At 39.5% G+C, this 20,423-nt stretch overlaps 1 protein-coding gene across 17 annotated transcripts in view; it reads right to left on the bottom strand.

Annotated features, from left to right (window-relative positions):
- Window positions 1–6,871: 6,871 nt before the first annotated feature.
- Window positions 6,872–20,423, bottom strand: part of FMR1 (fragile X messenger ribonucleoprotein 1) — a 36,133-nt gene continuing 22,581 nt past the window's right edge. Inside the window, exons 10-17 of one of the 17 annotated variants that reach the window (XM_061177725.1) lie at window positions 19,031–19,140; window positions 18,326–18,460; window positions 17,757–17,819; window positions 15,357–15,443; window positions 12,643–12,838; window positions 10,911–11,057; window positions 10,337–10,419; window positions 6,872–8,266 (exon numbers count right to left, since the gene is read on the bottom strand). In XM_061177725.1, coding sequence (XP_061033708.1) covers window positions 8,105–8,266; window positions 10,337–10,419; window positions 10,911–11,057; window positions 12,643–12,838; window positions 15,357–15,443; window positions 17,757–17,819; window positions 18,326–18,460; window positions 19,031–19,140 — 983 coding nt within the window. In that variant the 3' untranslated portion in view covers window positions 6,872–8,104. Of the gene's footprint in view, window positions 8,267–8,409; window positions 8,537–10,336; window positions 10,420–10,910; window positions 11,094–12,642; window positions 12,839–15,356; window positions 15,444–17,756; window positions 17,820–18,325; window positions 18,461–19,030; window positions 19,141–20,423 lie in introns of those variants that run through there. The other 16 variants (XM_061177729.1, XM_061177731.1, XM_061177724.1 and 13 more) reach the window with 16 other exon arrangements.

Raw genomic sequence — 20,423 nt, 5'->3', positions numbered from 1 at the left:
CAAGAGACATCAGATGCGAGACTGGTCACAGATAATTAAAACTCCAAGGGATCAGAATGAGTTGGGGGCGGGGCGGAGCCGGTATTGTTTCATTGCTTCTGTGGCTGCTTACTGCTGGGGTTCCCAGTCGAATTTGGCTACCAGTCTGGTGACTTACAGATTCTTGAGTAACATTTCTATGTGCAGGATGTGCTGCCTCGAATACCCGAAGAGGCCAAACAGGCGATAAGGGCTCCTTCTGTGTAGTTAAGTGTCTGAAAGGTCAGCAGTTTTTCCTTATTAGGTTGTGGAAGATCTCTTTGGGCTGCTGCTCAGATAGCCCCCAACTTATGCACTCCAGTGGCCTGGCTCTGATTTCTATCTTCATTCAAGGCCCTGCCACTTGCGCTTAGAGAGCATGCATTATGGTGAAAAGTTTCCTCTGGGGGCCACTATGGAAACTGTCATCAATGGAATGGAATGGGCTTTCCCAACGTATTATTGATATATTGCAGTATTGCTGGGGAAGTTCAACATGCCTGAGGTAGGACAGTAAAAATGAGCTTCCTGCTCTGCCAAGTGAAAACAAAATAATTTTTTTTTTTCTTCCTGGAGAAATCTAGAGCAAGGAACATGAGCAATGTCTAGGGCAATTCTGTCCAAGAGTAGTATAATGTGAGCCACACGTGTAATTTTAAATTTCCTAGTAATCACTATATTAAAAAAAAAGGTAAAAAGAGACAGGTGTAACTGATTTTACTAACATGGCTCAGTTAACCCAATAGATCCAAAATATTAACATTTCAGCACTTAAATATAAAAAATAGGTATTTTTCATTCTTTTTCTCAAACTAAGTCTTCAAAATCCATTGTGCATTCTAAATACACTGAGAATTGCACATCTCAATTCAGACTAGCCTTTGATTGCTCAGCAGCTACACGTGGCTAGTGGCTGAAGGCCCGGACAGTGCAGCTGCCGGCCACATACTGAGTGCCAGTAATGGATGCAGTCAGTTCAGTCACCTATTGGTATATCAAGTGCTTTGAGTGACATGGTGACCACTATTAAAGCCGCAGTGATCTGCAATCAGGGGACACAGACACTGGATTTACTCACTGGCTACACAGGCTGGGAGTTGGAAGGTAGTATGCACTACCACTCCCTCCTGGCAATGGAATAAGCCTTGCGGGTTGTCTTTCTCACCTACTGGTACTTGATACTGTTTCAGCTGCACAATCCTGGCAGGCTTTGAAAATACAAGAGGCTCTGTAGTCACCAGGAGCGATGGCGATGCCCACACCCACCCAGCAGATCAGGGTACTATGCTGGGTTGAGGGAACCCAGCATGTCTGTACCAATCCTGCAGTCTGACAAAGGGACCATGAGCACGGTCCCATCAAAGGGGCCAACGGCATCTGCAGCAATTGTGCCAAGTCTCTGGGTGTAAGTAAAACCAGTCTCAAATCCTGCCAGAGAAACTTACTGTGGACCCATCGGGCCCAAGAACGACAGCTCCTTGGACTCCAGTGGCTGGTAGGTCTGCAGAATTCTCCCCGCACCTATGTTCCGGAAGACGTGGACTAGGGCACAAACTCAGCAATCCCTCTGAAGAGGGCAGAGGACTGGCCCCCAGGCTGAGTTTGCTTTTGAAGGGACTCAAATCTGGATTGAAGGGCCCTCTCGCACTCGGGCTAGAAAATCAGTCTCCTGGGTAGCACAGAGGCCTGTGGGGCTGGGGAGTCTCATTCTAGCAGCACTAATATGTGCTTAACTGCTTCACTTCCTCCCCTGCACCCTTCTCCAAGCACACAGGAGGAGGCTTTGGAGACTTGCTGTCCAGGTAGTGGGGAAAACTAACGGCCTTCATCACCCAGGATCTCCTTGCGTCAGCTCTCCATAGGGGTCTCCTTGATGCCCGCTCACAAATCAGTCATTTTTGTTTCCTGCACCCCTATCTTCTCTCTGCAACCTCTTTAGAGTGAGTCGGGTTGTTTATCAGCTGACCACCCTCTTGGTTTTTCCCATCTCTCTCCTTCCTTAGCAATCCCTTTGTTCAAGGCCCAGAGCCATAACAGTGCTGCCTGAGGGAGCCTCAGAAGGAAGCCTGGAGTGTTCGCCTCCGGCCTTTTCATTTTTGCCGGGTCCTGGGGCAACTTACAGGGCCCCTTATCTCCTCTTCCTCTTTTGGGTGGGGCCTAAATCAGCACCGAAGGATTATCCCATCCCTCATTCCCTGGTAGAAGGAGCAAAGTTAGGGATGTCCTGCTCATGTAAGATCCCATTGGCTTCTCCAGCGTTCTCTGAATTAAGGTCATTTGCTCGCAAGTTATCCCTGACGCCCAGGATTTTCACACCGTCGGTCTATAGTGCCAACGTGCCTCAAAGCAGCTGTGGCCTCAGTAGGGAAGTCTCCTCTTTGCGGCTACGTGTCTGATTTCCCCGAGCATCCGATGCAAGCCCAGGGCAGGCACATGTGCTCTCTCCCCATTGGCTGGACTAGCCAATTCATTTGGCAAAAGGAAATCTGGTGGTAAACCTCAAATGCTGGCCATTCAGTGCCACTTACCTCATGGGTGTAGCTTCTTCATCATGTAAGCCGTTCAAGCCTCATGGGACTGCTGTGACTATTGTTGGGAGTCCAGTTCCCTGTGTTTTGAAGACCCTCGGTCTGGACCTCAATCCCTCACCCTCTGCCTAATAAGCCCCTGGGTGGTACACTGCACAGTGCCAGGTTTCATGTCTGAGGTTAGGTTGCATCTACTGTTCCAATGGCACTTGAGACCAAGGGCTCTTTTCTGTCAACTTCTTTTCCCTTAGGGCTCACAGGGCTGACTGACTTGTAGGGAGTACCAAGGGATGGAACAGTCTCTATCTGCCTCACGTGGAGGACTTTCCAGAGCCTCTGTGGCACATGGTATGGCCCTAGACCAAGGCCGAAACAACATGTTCACCAGTGATTTCAGCTCAGCTAGGCCTCCCACCGCTAGCCCTAGGAGGGGTGTTGTGCAGCCCTCATATGGCTTAGTTGATCCCTTCTGCAGTTTCCCAAAGGCCAGAGCTGGAATAAGTGGAGTTTGCCTCATGTGGGGCACGATCTGTGTGACTCGGTGGGTGAAGGCAAACAGCACACCAGCATGCAAGAGGGAAAGGTTTTAATGAGGGAAAATTACCAGTAAGGGTCAGGAAGAAGACGCACGTGGACGCCCATTCTCTCCCACAGAGACACATGCAAAGGCTGGGGCCCTGCGGGCTGCATCCCCGGGGCTGGGCTCCAGGGGAAGGTGTATCTTCCCTGGGAGTCTACCTTTCCGCAGGGCAACGCTGATGGTGGTGGCCTTGCAGGCAGAGGATCAAACCAGGGCTTAAATGCCAGCTGTCCGGGGCGCTGTCTGGGAACACAGCCTGCTAGCACCTGTGACCTTTGGGAAGCTGGATTTGGACTGTGGGGCAGAGGAACGTCCAGGAAGTTGGATGTGGGCTCAGTCCCTCCTGCTAGGTGGTCACGAGGCAACTTGACAGAGGCTCCTGGAGTGGTGGGCAATCCTGTCTGTCCCTCCACACTTATTCAAGTGTAAATCTGATCTCGTTTAAAACCCTTCAAAGGCTCCCGAAAGTCAAACCTCTAACATGGCACCGTAGGCCTTCCTTGGCCGTATCTCTCCTCTCACCTCTCTCACTCTCTACCTCAAATCCTGTGGCCTAGCCACACCGAAGCTTCGGGAAGCTTCCCAAACTGACTTTTTCATGCTTAGATCAATGGCCCCAGCCCTTTTTCTCCTGGCTAACCTCTCCAACCTGTCCTCCGTCTTAGGTAAGATTTCACTTCACCCGAGAAGCCCTTTACCGACTCCACGCCACCCCGATTTGGGTTGTTTCTATGTGCTCCCACCTCACCCTGGGCATCTTAGTACTTACTGTACCATGTGCTGGAACTGCCCACTGACTCACTGAGCTCTCCCACTCGACACTGAGCTTCTTGAAGGCCTGAAATATTATCTCTGTATCCCCAAGAAGCCTGTGAAGTGCCTGCTATGTAGTGAATGTTCACTAAATATTTAATGAGAACCAGATGAAATCAGGTGGGTGCTTCGTTAACAATTACTCTGTAGTTTTCTCCATATAAAACATGAATACCTTCTTAATGCATATACGACTTTGGAGTTAGGATACCTTAGCAACCACTTATTTAACCCATGAAGAAATCGGAACCTGGAGAGGTGACATGACTCTTCCAGCAACCACCGAGCTAGTCTACGCCCTGGTCAAGTGTGGGATCTACCTCCTGATTCCTCCCTCTTCACAGCATAACTCCTTAGGTTCCTTTTTATCACGTAGTATCCATGCTGCACTTGCAACTTTTAATGATATATATTCCTTGAGCACTAGTACTCTGTTCTTTGATGTTAATACCTTACAGGTTTTGATCTCCAAGGAAATCTGACAAAGATGCCTTAGTATTTACCAAAAATAACACTGGAATTTTTTTTCTCCTCTTACCATAAGCCATCTATGTTCTGTATGATACTGAATAATGATGATATACCCCAGTTCTCAGGACTGCATGTAACCATCTTCTGTTGACACTTACATCTTCCTTCCAGTTCTGGACCTACTCCTGTAATCAAGTGTATGGTATATAGAAATTGGTGGGAAGACCTTTAGGCACTTAGTTTTGAAGCCTATCTTTAATCATTTAGCAAGTGCAACTTGCAAAGATTTTTAATGCCTCTCCCATTAACATAAAACTCATCAGCATAAAATACAGATTTCTCCGTTTCTTCATGGAAAGTTCTGAGAGAAATGGAAAGAAAATCTCTAAATAGCCCCAAATAAAATTTTTAAACAGCCCTAGATAAACACACAGAGGGAAAGATGATCAAAATTTAAATACTGGTACACATTAAGCCTTCTGAGCAATCAAGACTAGCATCTGGTAATGGCTATTTCAGAATAACTGCTTATCAGAGGCATCAGAGGGTCATGAGGGAAAGATGCTATTTATGGCCATGAACCAAACTGGCTCAAAAGTGATCAAATCACTATATTGACTCTAAAAGGCACTATATTCCTAACCACCAGGAACGGGAAGATCATGGTCAGATGGGAGAAATGCCTCTGAGTGAGCCAAGTCTCAAGCCTGCTGCCGCCAATAGGTTGTTCACGTGTAGCAAGCACTGAAATGCGAAACCAGGAAAACCCAACAAAGTTACTTGAGGATGGCTGCTACTTAACCACCTCTAATGGACTGTGCAAGAGTCCAGAACTAGGCAGAACGGGTAACAGAAATCCAGAAAAGTACCAGAATGAAAAACTAGAAAAGCAGAAAACAAAGATGGATTTTCCTCAAAAAAACCACTTATGTAGAGAGACTGTGCTGCATCACTGGATCACCTCTCCATTTCTATCCACTTTTCTAGGCTGTGCCAGAGTTCCGTGAAGTTGATCACAATAGCCAATTCAGACACATTCTACCTACAAACCTGTCATGTATTTTATCACTGAGATACTGACATCAAAAAACATTTTTCAAAATAGACATATTTAATATTTTCCAAATGGCAAGGTAAGTTTATGTGTGCTCAGACAGGAGTATGTGTTTAACACGGTTTAGTAGCATCCTATGCAATTAATGTGTTCAAATCCTCTAACTGGGAATATGTAGAATTATTTTCAAATATCTACCTTTCTGCTTTTTAAGGGCACATAAAAGATTATTTGCAAGGCATAATGTATGCTTTGCATGATTAATACCTCCCCCCATCGTTAATTTTTGTTATATTTAGAAATTTAAGACCAGGAGCAAACATCTGTCAGACTAATTTTTTGCTTTTTCATAAGTGCAACTTTTTAATAAAAATTTACATCTAGATAAACAATCTTCAGATTTTTGAAACTTTAATAAGATTTTAAAAACATCATGACTTTGAACTGAAAAACATACACGTTTAGCACACAAATATTGTAATATGAATAAACTCCAACTCCGTTTGAAAACATGTGACTCAAATTACAGTTTTAGAAGTTAGTAATTCACATTTAAGCAAGTTAGCGCCCTGCTGAATTCAGCCTTTGTAAAAAAGAGACTTAGTGCATATTGTAATGGCACAATGTGCTTCTGTACCATTTTGTTGACTTTTTTCACCTTATTAAACAAGAACAAGTTCTTGAAAGTTGGTAGATAACGGCTAACTTCCTATGACATGTGAAATTTCCAATGGTAATACAGTTACATTTTGTAACAGAACGCTTTATAGATTTCTTTTCCTATCTTAAAATTTTTAAAAGCAATCATTTGTAAGGATTGCATCAACGTCAATTTAGCAGAGGAAGATCAAACTTTATTGAAACTGCTTGCATACAAAATATATTGCACTATAACCAAACAAATGTCAACATAAAATCCAATCTGTTGTTGCTAATATGTACAGAGAATATTGCCCAAGAGCAGTTACATTACAAGGTCATTCTACCTTGGTTAATTATCTACAGTATTTTAAACCAAACAGCTTACAGATGATGTGTGCAAGGTACCAATTTCTGTTTTCAAATACTATACATTCCCAGAATAAATAACTAGAAATCAACATTAATGTTTGGCAATACTTTTAAAAGACTTTTTAATATTCTTGAAATCATGTGCAGTTTGTTGCCATTTTTATATGCTTATTTGTATGCAAGGAAAAGTAACCGTAAAATGAAAATTCAAAGAAACAAACTCACAGAATACATCAGAGGCAGAACTTCGGTTTGTACGGCTCTGTACAGATTCAGTGGTACCCCTACTTGGAGTTATTTTTTAAGAAAAATATAACATCTTAGAGTGAAGGTCCTTCACATATTTTTCCTCTGTAAATCTCGTTCGTAACAAAAAAAAAAAAAAAAAAAAAAAAAAAAAGAGACTCAAACCCAAAATCCAACACGTCAAAAAACTAAAGAAAAAAAGTATCATTTGTTAACCAATCCTAGTCTGCTTTCCAATTCTGCTTATACATTTGGACCTAATATTTCAAAGTTTACAAAACATTTAACCTGTTTCCATTGTTTCTTAGACAAAGTACCTGTACTTCACAGGATTATTATGCACACATGGAAATGACCTTCCTATCTCCCCCAAATAAGCTTGAAATTAAAATATGAAAAACTTCACAAAACTTGGGGAGGACAAAATAAAAACAGCTCGAATTTAAAACTGGTCATCAGGCCAAAGAGCAGGCATATCCTACTAACTTTTGACCAGGAAGATTTGTTCCTAGCTGAAAATGTTTTAGCCTCTCTCAAATGAAAAGACAGTTATTTCTTCTCCTGTCTATATAGAAAAATTACACATCCCTCTCAATAACACTATTTGTCAAACTTCAGTGCAACAAAACAAAAACAAAAACAAGTCCTAATCTTTATACTGCCTAACCTGATGTTTATGTAAGAAAAAAAAATATGGAAAGCATGCATTCTTCTATAAAGTACTAATGTTTGACAGGGTTTGCTACATCTTTTAACATTTAGTGTTTCCAACTTATCTTCCCTGAACTCTGCATCCAAATATAATATTCCTACCTGCCAAGATATAAAAAAGGCACAGATCATACAACTTTTTTTTTGCTAATGAAAATGACAAACGTCACATCACACATATCTCAGGGTCCACTAAAATACTGGAAAAGTGGACCAAAACATAAACTGACACAGGACATGAAATGTCATTGGCCTTCCGTATGAGACTGAAAACAGAAGTGTAATATGATTACCATAAATGCTATTTATTCAGAAAAACTGAAATGTACCAGTGAGTTATCACCCAACGCAGGGTAACGGTCCAAATTAAGAAAGAATACCACTGCTTGGTATTTAAAAAATAAACCAAACGAAAATCCTGTCCTGAAGTGCTAAGTATACTTAATTACTTAAAAGTAATGTTTCAAAATTTTAAGATCTCTTTCTTTGTGCAAATCTGAAAGCTGTTGCTTATGGCCAATATGACAAAAAATAAAATTCTTAACAGAATTGGTGTTCATTTCATGCCCTGTGCCACCTTGCCTACTATTTGTCTTTGGCCTAACAAAGTTTCTAATATGGAATAAGAATTACGGAAATGGTATAGGGGATATAACTCCAGACTTATGCCGTTTAGGGTACTCCATTCACAAGTGGTTGCTGACCATCCACGCTGTCTGGCTTTTCCTTCTTCTGGTTACGATCTTTACCCGTGCGCAGCCGGTTACCTTCACTGGAGGTATTCTGTAATGTTTTAGTGTGGACACTCCTTTCATTATTGCAGTCAACTCTGATCTAAAACAAGTTACAGTTGTTATATACACAGACCATATCCTACTGTAATCTGTAATTGGCCTGACGAGAAATTTAAGCCCGAAGGGTAAATTCCACATCTTAAAAGGGGGATATGGGGGTGAGAATAGAAGAAGTGCAAGAAATTATGGTCAGGTAGGATCTTTATTTGGTTTATGATTTAAAAACACTCTTCTTCTTTAACTGGAACACACTGGTCATCTCACTGTGTCCAAAGTTAGATAAAAACTCACAATCCTACTGTGTCTTCTTCTAAGTAGAACAAAACAGTGAGAAACAAATAGTTAAAACGAATTACTATTACTGATTGCAAAATATACATGTCTATAATACTAGAGTTCAAAAAAATGGGTTATTCTTCAAAGACTGTGAAACCCAGGAGGAGAGACACAAATTACTGTCTTCCTATTCTGATGTTACCAGAGTAACAACTTAACTAACTCACTTCTTAACTAGCCTTTAGTTGACATCTTTATGTCTATCATGAGTATAATTAAGTTTCCTTACACTGAGGGCTCCCACTGTCTTACAATAAAAAAAATACGAGCGTTGGTTTCTAGTAGCTTCAGTAAGGCTACTTACTTGCCTTCAATGAGGCAAGTCAGATGATCATACAACTTGAACTCTGAAGAATAAGAATGGTACAGGGAAATTTGAAGACACTAATGTGTGGAAGAACTGGAATCCCAGGAAGAGTGTAGAGATGAATACAATTTAAAAAATAATATTCTGAGATTTATGTAATATTTTAAGTGCCAACACTGAACACTTAAACACTGCTAACAGACTTCTAGATGCTGTACAAAAGGAAGATAATATTGACAAATGGGCCTAAAACAATTACAAATATTGACCTGCTTCAAGTACAAATGTGACATATAATCCCAAAATGGTTTGCTGTAATTTCAAAGTGCGTTTAAGTGTTGGTCCTGGGTGACTGTTTTAACTGTTGGGTTGTGAAGAGCGGAATTATAAAACTGGTACATAAACGCCTTACATCTCTGTAAGGCACATGTGTGTGCATTATTTCATCGATCTCTATCTACGTCTAAGGTCTTTTCTATGCTGGTCCTTAAGAACCAGCCAACAGTTAACACCTACTTACAACCGTTATGAATTCTAAGAAATATTCCATCATGGAGTTTCTGCTCTTAAAAATCATCTCTCACTAATCTTGGGTATTGGTCCCAAACCAATAGTCCATAGTCATGAAGGAACCCTAACTACTTGGATTAAGTCTTCAGAATTAAAGAAGCAGCAGAAGAGAACATGGGTTCTGGGAGTCAGATACCAGTATTCAAATATCACTCTACCGTACGCCAACTATGTGATTCAATCTTTCTAAACATCAGTTTACTCACCTATAAAACAGAATAATAAAACTTTTTACACCTCAGGGGGCTGCTGAAAGATTAAGTAAGATAAAACACACACAAAGCACTCAGCAAAGGTGTCTGCCTGGACACGCTCAGGGGTAATTTTAAAATTACTTAACAATGGGTTCGGCACAGGTGATTACCACTGGAGATGGGGTTCTCAGAATAGAGGCTGGCTGTAAATAAGCAGCTGACTGATTCAGCATGTACCAGCTGAGTGTCATGCAGTGCCCTGTGTATCATGATCATTACCCTTGAGCCAGACACCTTTTTCCCCTTACTCTCCACTCAAAGAGGACACTCTATCCCTGCAACTCACGGGAGGAGGGACCCACAGGGCTGACGCAAGTCTCTCTGGGTACATTCCTGGATGTTTCTTTTCTTGGGCAGTTGGTGGGGGGGCGGGGGGGGTTGGACCACCAATGTGGTATTGAAGTCACACTGTGGCTGCAAAGTCTTCAGAAATACTGAGACTGCATATTCTCTAGAGAAATCTTCTTTGTATACTTGTCACAAAGGACTAAGACTGCCCACAAATGTAATGTTGAAAGGAAAATATTTCAATATACCAAATTCACAACCTTTGAACATGTTTAAAAATCAAGTAAAATAAACTTATAAATCTCAAACTACTGTAACTCAAGCAATTTAGATGAAAAGAGGCACACAGGTTTACCTGGAGGGATCCATCTGCTGTTCTTCCTTTAGCCTCTCTTGGATTACGCGGACGATTATCTGTTCGGGAGTGATCATCGTTTCCTATAGGGATGTTTTTAAAAGGTTCGAATGGTCACTGATTCTGACATGCTTATTGGAAGTTCTTTGTTCCCACATCCTCAATTTACTTAGATCCACCACAGAATCTAACATAGAATCAACAACGTAGTGATTCCAGTTACACACTGGCTAATAATCTAGCATGCTACCAAGGAACGGAAAATATTTCTAAGGCATCACAATTCTGCATCCACTGTTACAGGTCAACCTGAGCTAATGATCAGATGTGATGTTTAGAATACCCAAAGAAGTGAAACTAGTTATCAGTGTTTATTCATATATTTATTCTATGTGAACCAGAGGGAAGGCTGTCTAATATTGCCAATTACATGAGCCTTTCCCATGGTGACCAGTACAAAACCAGAGAAATGGGGGTCTTGGTAATACATCATTGAAACAGCAAGGTTCTTCACAGAACTTCAGACAGCTGTTACAGTTCACCTTCATTTCTTAACAGATGAAAACCTCTGTACCTTTGAAGCCGCCTCCGCGTCCTCTTCCTCCCTGTCCTCTTCCTCCACCTCCACGCCGTCGCCCGTCTCCTCTGCGCAGGAAGTTCTCCCTCTCTTCCTCTGTTGGAGCTAATGACCAATCACTGAGTTCATCTCTGTGGTCAGATTCTGTTTCAGAAGCATTTGATGCTTCAGAATTAGTTCCTATCGAGAGTTAAAAGTTATATACCGTTGTCCGACTTAAAAAAAAAAGTTAGGTTAACAGAAGCTTCCAGAGATGTTTCAGGGGTAATCCATTACTCTTCCCAATTTATAAGCCCACCAAAGAGTATTATCACCTTCCATTTTGTAAAACAAATTATCTTAAATTCAAAATGAAGGTTTCCACAATATTTGAGGTAATTTTTGTTTTAAACATTTTTGGTTCTCATTAAAAAAAATAATAAAAGATATTTTATTAGCCATCTAAGTTCAAACCTGAGTATGCCACATCATTTAACAGCTGTGCTCCTTTAAACATCTGTGCTCTCTGGAGGAAAAGTTGTCTACAACAGTTAAATGCAATACCTTGATCAACAAAACCTCTATAAAGAGGGTTCCTTTTAACAGGGTTTGGCCCAGGGACAGAGGGGAATGCATACATTTTGGTCACCTCAGAGAGGGTGGCAAAGGTGGCCACCATGGCTACTATCTCAGGGAAGGGTCTCTTGTGTGATCAGGGATTGGACCTAGCTGAATGGGGATATGCTTGCCTGATGCTTGGTCCACAACCTTCCCTCCCACTCCCACTGGAATAATTGACCATTATAAAGGATTTATTGTAATAAACTTGTTATGCCTGAGGAGCTGGGTTAATGATATAAGGGATGGGAGTGGGGAAAAGAGCTCCACGGTGAGGGGGGACTTCAACAGCATAAAGAACAGACTGCTGGGAGAGGGATTAGGGGTTAGGTTCAAGGTTGGCCTTAGGAGTAGGTGTCTCTCTCCCCCACTCCAGAATATCAGCTCTACTACCTCTCTCTCTTCCTCTGTTGGAGCTAATGACCAATTATAGCTTCACCATTATAGCTTCATTCCTGTGGATCTTGAAGGCTTTTCCATCTTAAAGAGTTCCTTTTTGAAATGCAAATATTTGTGAGATGGATTATACCTTATACCATCATTAGCAAGTTACATAGTAGATACACAGTTGAGCAAGAAAGACAGTAGGCACTGGCAGTGGGACAGCGTTCAATGAAAGGTACTGGGAGAGAAGAAAGAAGCACTGAAAGAAGAGCTGAGACGGCAAAGAGAAACTTCGCCTACTTCTTGACTGTGCCTAGGGCTGACTTTGGCCATGCCACTCAAAATCACCTTACGAGCCACAGGATGCAGACCCCTGATTTACACAGTCCATCCAGCAAGTATGACCAGCACATGCCTGACAAAAAATGAGCCACAGTACACAAATGAAAAAAGTTTTGGCTATACAGTAATAAAATCAGGAAAGGCCTTAGGAAAGTCATCAACATACAAGGGCTTAAGCAGATTTATCCCCAGTCAGAATGTGGACAGAACTCACACCTGCCCTGTGAACTCTATGTGTTATTATCAGGTTTTTACTCTATGTCTCTTGCAACACAATTTGACCCACTGTGAATTGGAAACCATGTAGTGAGAAACTGTTATAATGGGGTTCTAATGAGTATTAGAGATTAGCAGCTATTAAGTCTAGGAACAGATAAAGTTACTGAGTAAAATGCTTAGTTTGTACCTGAAGTATATCCAGGACCGCGTCTGCCGTGCCCCCTATTTCTGTAAGGTCTACTACCTCGACCCATTCCTTGACCATCATCAGTCACATAGCCTTTTTCCTTATCTGTACGATTTGGTGGTGGTCTAGAACTAGCTCCAATCTGTCGCAATTGCTCATCAATTTGTAATCTCTCCAAACGCAACTGGTCTACTTCCTATTTAAAATATACAAGATAACAGTAAAAATAGTTTGACATTTTACTTAATAATACCTTTCTCCTTTTCATCAGATAAAAAGTATACTGGAAATATTTCAATTTCAGTTCTAAATTTATAGTAAACACTGTTACACAGAATTATCAGGAAATTGAATGGTCTCCTTAAAAATAAAATTACTATAGATAACATATTATTGATGTCCAGAATTAGAGATATAACAAAAATACTGAGCATTAAAATTATACTGATAGAATTTAAAGTTATTTAATTTGGCACTACTATCCGACAGATCTGCTAAGGCACAAATATGCTAGTTTTGGGACTTCTTGGTAATAGGATATTGAATAAAACAACTCTAAAACGTATGAATACAGATAAATGACATTTAAGGTTTAACCAGCTAACCTTAAAAATCACACATTGTAAATAATCTTAATTGAAATAGATTTGTCAGTTAATATCTTAATTAACAAAACATTGAGTCTGGGCCATCTTCTGCTTTCAAAGAACATATACTACGGCAGGTCTTTGGACGTGACTATACAATTAAGAAACAATTATCTTCGATGAACTGAAAAGGTTTATATTCCTTATATAGGGGAACTATTTAATAGTTGACAAAAACAAGTTGGATATCTTATATCATGCCTTGAAAACCTCTTAAAGACTACAACTCTGCTAGAACAAGTATGACGAACAGTATAGTCAGTTGATCAAAATATACACCTGGGGTCCACTAACAGACCCTCACACACAATGCTTCCAATATGTTGGGTTCTGTCAAATCCAGATGAAGTCTCAATTCTAACCCTTCTTCTTCCAATCTACCCATAAGCATCTATTTACTAGCTACAGGGAACTGGATCCACAACTAGAGTAGCACTGGGTGTCTCAGTCAAGCAGAGGCCGTCATAGGGGCTGCCCACATGAACAGTCACTGGGGAAGCCTCCGTAAAGCTAGGTTCCTAAAATCTTGGTTATGGCAGCCTCAGGAAAAGGGCAGGTAAGAATCTAGATGAGCTTCATCTGTGCTCTGAACCAGAATTTGTTTTACAGAGGACTTGAACAAAGAAGAGACTGCAGCTGAGTGAGTGGCTTACTCCAAAAGTACAGTTAGAGCTCATGGAATGGGTGTATCTTGCAAAACAGAATGGTAGTCCAGGTTATCCCACTGGGGCAAAGCAGTCACCTTTTGGTGAGAGATGCCAAGCCCACTCGAGGGAAGATCTGGTGATGGAAAGAATGGCAACAACAGGACAGCTGCTGATAACCAAAAAAGATACTCAATTGTGAAGAATAAATCAAAAGATCTAAGGAAGAACATTAGTCAAAAGAACAAGGGACTGATACAATGCAACCCTAACTCTCCAGGTCTTCAAAATTATTTAAGCTAAGAATATGAAGAAAAACACATACAACAGATTACACATAAAACACACTTTAAAGCAAAAGTGAATAAGCAAATCAATGGGGTATCCTATCCATGCAAACCTTGCTGGATGAAACCTCCCCACTTGCAATTATTAACTGACCACCATAAGAATGATAAGAAGTACCTAGCTATTGTATTTTTCTTCCTTGTTTACATATAACTATAAATTATTTAATTTTATTTCTTTAAGAAATCAGCAAAAAAATTCTTATTAATATAGCATCATAAATAAAATAGAAACGGGTTACTTTAAAAATACTATTTAGTACCAGTTACAATATATTTTTGATACATATGGATACAAAGAAGAAATTATAAAAGTGACATGGGTGAAATTCTATTTTATCGAATTACAGAACATTTGGCCAAAAGAAATTTTAAAAAGCACCTAGTCTAGGGAGGTGATTTGCCTATAGACACAGAGCTAGTTCATGGCAGAAGAGAGACTACAAGCAAATCACTGGATTGCCAATCCAGTGCTCTTTCTGCTACGCCTTGCAGCCTCCTGGTTCCTGCTTTCCAGTTTGTAAGCTAGAGGAGGCATAACCGTACAAATACTAACTAAAATGTGCATTTATAAGAAGACACAAATTGTTTCTATTTTGTAATAACAGAGTATAGAGAAAATTACAAAGGGTAAACATTTAAACAGAGGACTTCATGAAACTCTGGGATTTCCTTGATAAATGACATAAAAGGGACAACAAAGGCAGGTGTTACAGACATGAAATTTGTCCTGGAAAAAACTCACAAGGGCTAGAAAGGATCAATGGGATGAAATGTATTTTTGACAGGATTGTCTAAAGTGAGTATAAGGGTTTAACAGAAGAATAATGGGAAATAGGGGAGTTTCTTGAGACCTGGGATACTGGTCCTTAAATTTATAATGATGGAAAACTGACTTGTGTTTTCAGAAGGAATATAATAAGCTAAACGAAATGAAAATTTTTTTCTATTATCTTTTACAGGTCTTTCATTATCATGTACAGGCTAGAATGAAACTTAACTGCTTTAAGATTTACTATGGAGTTTTTATATTTTAGTGCAAAAGGTTTCGACATTAAAGTTCTTCCTGTTCTCACCTTTAAATAGTTCAGGTGATAATCCAGAAGAACAGTGGCATTAGCGATGCTGTCTTTTGTTCCCACAAAAACAAATGGTACCATACCCTGAAAAAGAAATGGCAACAATAATCCTATAAAATTAATGATGAATTAATCTGAAAAATGCAAATAATGACTAAATCCCTAGCACAGGGTCTGACAAACAGTAGGTACATGAAAGTTTGTTGAAAATATAAACCAATACCTAAAAACAAAAGTAGTTGGTATATTTTACACATCTACTGTGTATAAGGACAGATCAATATAGCAACCCTTAAATGCATCAGGTTACTATGATATAAACACTACTATTAAATGTTGGTAAACTCATAAATTATGTAACTCAAAATTATATAAGCTTTAACATGAGAAGCATAAACAAAACGAATACTTTAAAATACTCTAATTCATTTACTACAGATTTTATCTAGATCAAATTCTTTAAAAAATAATTCAAAATTAGATACCAGGGTACAAAAGTAGAAACTAAATCAACTTTGCTAACCGAGTCAACAGAGTACAAACAAAACACAAACAAGAAGAATAAGAAATTAAAATGCACTTAGTAATTATTCTGTGAGGGAAAAAAAAAAACTAGGCACATCCATGAGCATAAAATTTAGCATTTCAATATACTTCCATCATGCGCTCTGAACATAGTAAAGGACTGAATCATCAGGAAAGTTTGATCTCCCTATGGTACTACTTTAATATAACGATAGATTTTAAAAAAGGAGTAGACTAAAAATGTATACTTCTAGCCCATCAGTACAAATGAGAAGAAAACTATTTCTTGTCACAGTTACAGGGAAGCCTAGGCCAGTTGTGCAAACTAATAGCTGGCAATTATGACATTCAAAGTTGAGAATAATTCAATATTCTGCTACTGATGAAATTCACATGGTGACTGATATTCACAAGTGACTAAAGAAAAGCACACAGTAGCTTTGATGTAGATACATTAGAATTCTCTAGGTGAAGTTTCTAGGTGTGAGAAGCCAAGAAGCTTAGCAAGTATCACTCTTTTAAAAAAAGCATTCATTTGATAGGTGTGGGTACTGCTGGGCTGCTTTTGTTTGCTTGAGCTCAGTACACAGCGTCTTACATGCATGTGGGGTTGGAATAGGTTTTTTCTTTTTCCTTCCACATGAACATGGCTGTTGATAGGGTACAAAACTAGACAATTAGGAAATACTGCTTGCAGACTGACATCCATCTGGTAAGCAAGGCACTGCTTCCTAGCAACAACAACCACCTAAAGAATCAGGTGCCACTGAAAACCCATGGGTTTCATATGGATTTTTTTTTGATTGAATAATATATGAACTATGGAAACAATCAGGCCTATGACTCAGATCTCTTTTTCTCAAAAACATTTATGACGGTTGAGTTTTTTTTCCCAACTTTGTTACAAAGCAGTTAACCATATTATTTTCCAAAATGCCCTATGATGAAATGCTACGCCCTTCCCCCTGGATCACATATGACCAAAATAAGCTTGAAAACCCTATGTCACAGATTTAGTTGATCAACTGTGGAGCAAATAATGAAAAAAAATTCTCTTTCAACATTTCCAAACTGTTGATGTACCCAAGTGCCACTCTAATTTAAGCACATTACTAGTGGACCAGAATGGTTAAATTACGACAAAGAAAGGCAAGAGCAGACACCAGGAAAAAGTGATTTCCTGTTCTGGGATGAGAACTGGCCTGCCCAGCAGAGAGGAATATCCAATTCACTTGCGGTTATATTTCTCTTTACAAAATGGCATTTTTGCTTTTAATCTCTTGTGAGTCATAATATTTTCCCCATAAACAGTTCTCACAGGCCAGGTTGAGGGCGGGTGTCTGCCCTCAAGGAACTAACAATGTGACTAGATAACTAGTAAATATGTAGTAAGCGCTACGATAGGGGTGAACACATCGGAGCATGAAAGGGGGAAAGGCTCTTGAGCCCGTCAGGGGGAGGGGACCTATGGAAAGTATACAAGGAAAGCTGCACAAGGAGTAAGGTCAAAGCAAGGTGGCAGCTTGGAGGAAAAAGAGTGCTCCAGGCAGAGGAAACATGTGCATACGTCTAGAAGCAACAGAGAGCAGAGTAGTGTTTCAAGAACTCTAGGTACTTCAGGTATGGCTCAAGCCTCTCTCAAGTACAAGGGAGAGGAGTGGTAAGAGATGATATTGGTCAGGGGACTGTGAAAGAAAGGCCTTATAAGCAGCAGGAAGGAATATGAGCTTTTTCCCAGGGCAATGGGTCCACGAACCCACAGACACTCCTCCACATCCCCCAACTCTGACGATCATTTGTAGTCTTTCTTAACCAGGGGAATAAACATTCAAATATAAAATTAAAATGTATTTTCAAGGAATGTTTTCCTACCTGCCAAGCCTTGAGTTCAGGTTTCTGGGATTCCCCTGCTACAGTTGATGAAACCACTAACACCTAAAGCAGTATAAGGAATGCAAGTGATGTCATTAACTATAACAAACGATACACAGAAGCCTGAACGCAGGACTTTCACTGTAGGACTTCTAAATCCATTTCTAAACAATTAGGTTAGTTCAAATGTTGAAAGTCAGTTTTAATAATATGGTTTTAAGTAGTAACTTATGTATCTAACAGAGGGTACATTTTGAGCTACTACAACCTGTAAAATTTCAAGAGCTACAGCATGAAAACATAAAAGTCCACCCTCAAAAGAAAAATGTGACCACTAAATGCAACCCTGTATTTTATGTTTACAGCATAAGATTTGTCACTGTGAATAAACTGAAAAGTAGTTATCACTTTGGTTTGTAATATCTCATAAGCTGGCAATCAGATTTGAAACAAATACAGCATGAGTAGCCTTATGAGCCTAACCACAGAAAATACCCAAAACACCAACTGTGACATTTGGGTTGAAGAAATTACTTTTAGTATAATTCAAAGTGACAATTATTTCTTACCCTCTGGACTTTTGTGCTGTTAGGCTGAGAAAAATGAGTGCTGTTTTCCTTTACATCTATATGCTTTTTTTCTTCTGAAGGAGTAGGTCCAACCCTTGAGTTACTGGAAGGTAGGGAATTTGGTGGCATAATTTCCTTGGTGAAAAACACAAAACACAAAAGAGAAAAAAAAGGACCAATTTTTAAGACTTTATTTGACAAAAGACTATGAAATATATGAAAATTATGGCAATTTGAAAGGATTTTATTTTAAACAGTACCATTGTACAGAAGAGCACACCCTTAACCCCCCACCCCAAATACTTTAAAGAATGTAAAGCACACAAAATAAGCAGACATACAAAGTGAAAAAGCCAAAGGATGAAAGCCAGAAAACCTAACTAGTGTCCCAATTTTGTCTCTGTCAGGAACATTAAGTAATATGTGAAGAGTGCTTCAGACATTTTTTTTTTTACATTTGTGATTACTCATGTTGAAGATCAAGAAATAAGGCTTAAAGGGGTTAAAGTGACTAATCCACAATCACAGCATTAGAGAATAAACAGAGGCCGTTATCTACAACTGCAATTAACTGGCATGCCTGATAGAATTTTTACATTCACATTATGTGCATATTGGAGGCCTCTAAGTTACTATGTCAAATAAGACAATAAAAGACTTTTACTTTTATTAGAAAAACCAGAAACATACGCACTAGAAACATACCTCTTCTTGTGGAACATTTTTCTCATTTTCAGCTTCAATTCTCACCCTCACAACTCCTGACTTGTCCACAATCTCCTGAATCAGTTTTCCATTTTTTCCTATTACTTTGCCTAAGGTAAGAAATGAATAATTCATGTTTGGTTTTAAAAACACATACCTCAAACCAGTAAGCACACCCCACCATAAACTATCACATTTTATATATACGTATAAAATTTCATATAATTTCAATTCTTTCTTTCTTTCTTCCTCCGTATCTGTCTGTCTGTCTATCTATCTCAAAACCAAAACAGAGACTCTTTTCAAAAAGACAGAGTCAAACTGGCTTTCCATTTTATGAGGTCATCATTGTTCAAACTCCTTTGGTCAGGTATTAGAGTTGATTAATACTTGTGAACTGATAATACTTGTGAACTGATACGGGTAATTTTGAATTTTTAAGGCAGTTCAAAGATAGGCTCTTATTTGGCATAAAAGGGCATATTTTAAATGTTCAGGTATAGTGGCGTGTATCATTCTTTCTGCAAAGTTCTATAAAAGGAATTAAGGAAAAGGACAGATAATAGAAAATACATTCGCTTCTTTCTTTGACAATTTCGATTCTATCTGTACCTGATTTAAATCTGCTTCTTTGCCCATGGCAAATATTTTTAGAATTTTATATGGCATATTTATAAAAGGTACTCTAAGTTTAAAAGTGGCTTAAGCAGCTATACGTACATCTAAAAGTACACATACTTCAGGCCAATGTGTTAGCGGACTACTACTCTTGTGCATTACTCACAAATTATATTAGTATGTTAAAAGGTAAAGGGATTAGTCAGAGTAAAAGATTAAGAAATCACACTTTTAACTTAAAACCACAATGAAAAAGCTTAAAACCAGTTCAAGATTAAGTTTTATCAGTATCATCTGTTAAAACTCCAAAGACTTCAAATACCAGTAATGAATGGGCACTCTCTCTCATGAATTCTCTCTCTCATTTTATAAAATTTAATCATATACTTAACTGGGAAATGACTGCTTTCACAGCCATCATTATGCATTAGTGTAAAGCAAGACATTACAAATATTAAGAACAACTGATTCTACAAATCTACATGTGAATTACATCTGATTCCAAGGGCTCTCCCAAGGTTCTTAAAGCACCCAGCACTGGCCACGCCCATCATGTGCCTGCCCCACCATTTCACCTGAGGTAGGGATGGGGGAAAAAAACTGGAATCGAAAATTTGCTGAGCCAATCCTAAATAAGAATGCAGGGAAAGCCCTGTCAAAGCACGACCCTGTGGTTCTTCTAATCAGCATAGCCTTGGCACTCTTGCTGTGTGTGCCAGCCTCACTCACCCCCATAACCTCTTTTGACTGGTCAGTGGCCAGGGAAAAGAACTGA

This window comes from Eubalaena glacialis, chromosome X (genome assembly GCF_028564815.1).
Source record: "Eubalaena glacialis isolate mEubGla1 chromosome X, mEubGla1.1.hap2.+ XY, whole genome shotgun sequence".
Taxonomy (NCBI): Eukaryota; Metazoa; Chordata; class Mammalia; order Artiodactyla; family Balaenidae; genus Eubalaena; species Eubalaena glacialis.
Note: the sequence above shows the minus strand (reverse complement) of the source record. Positions and strands in the feature narration are given on the sequence as shown.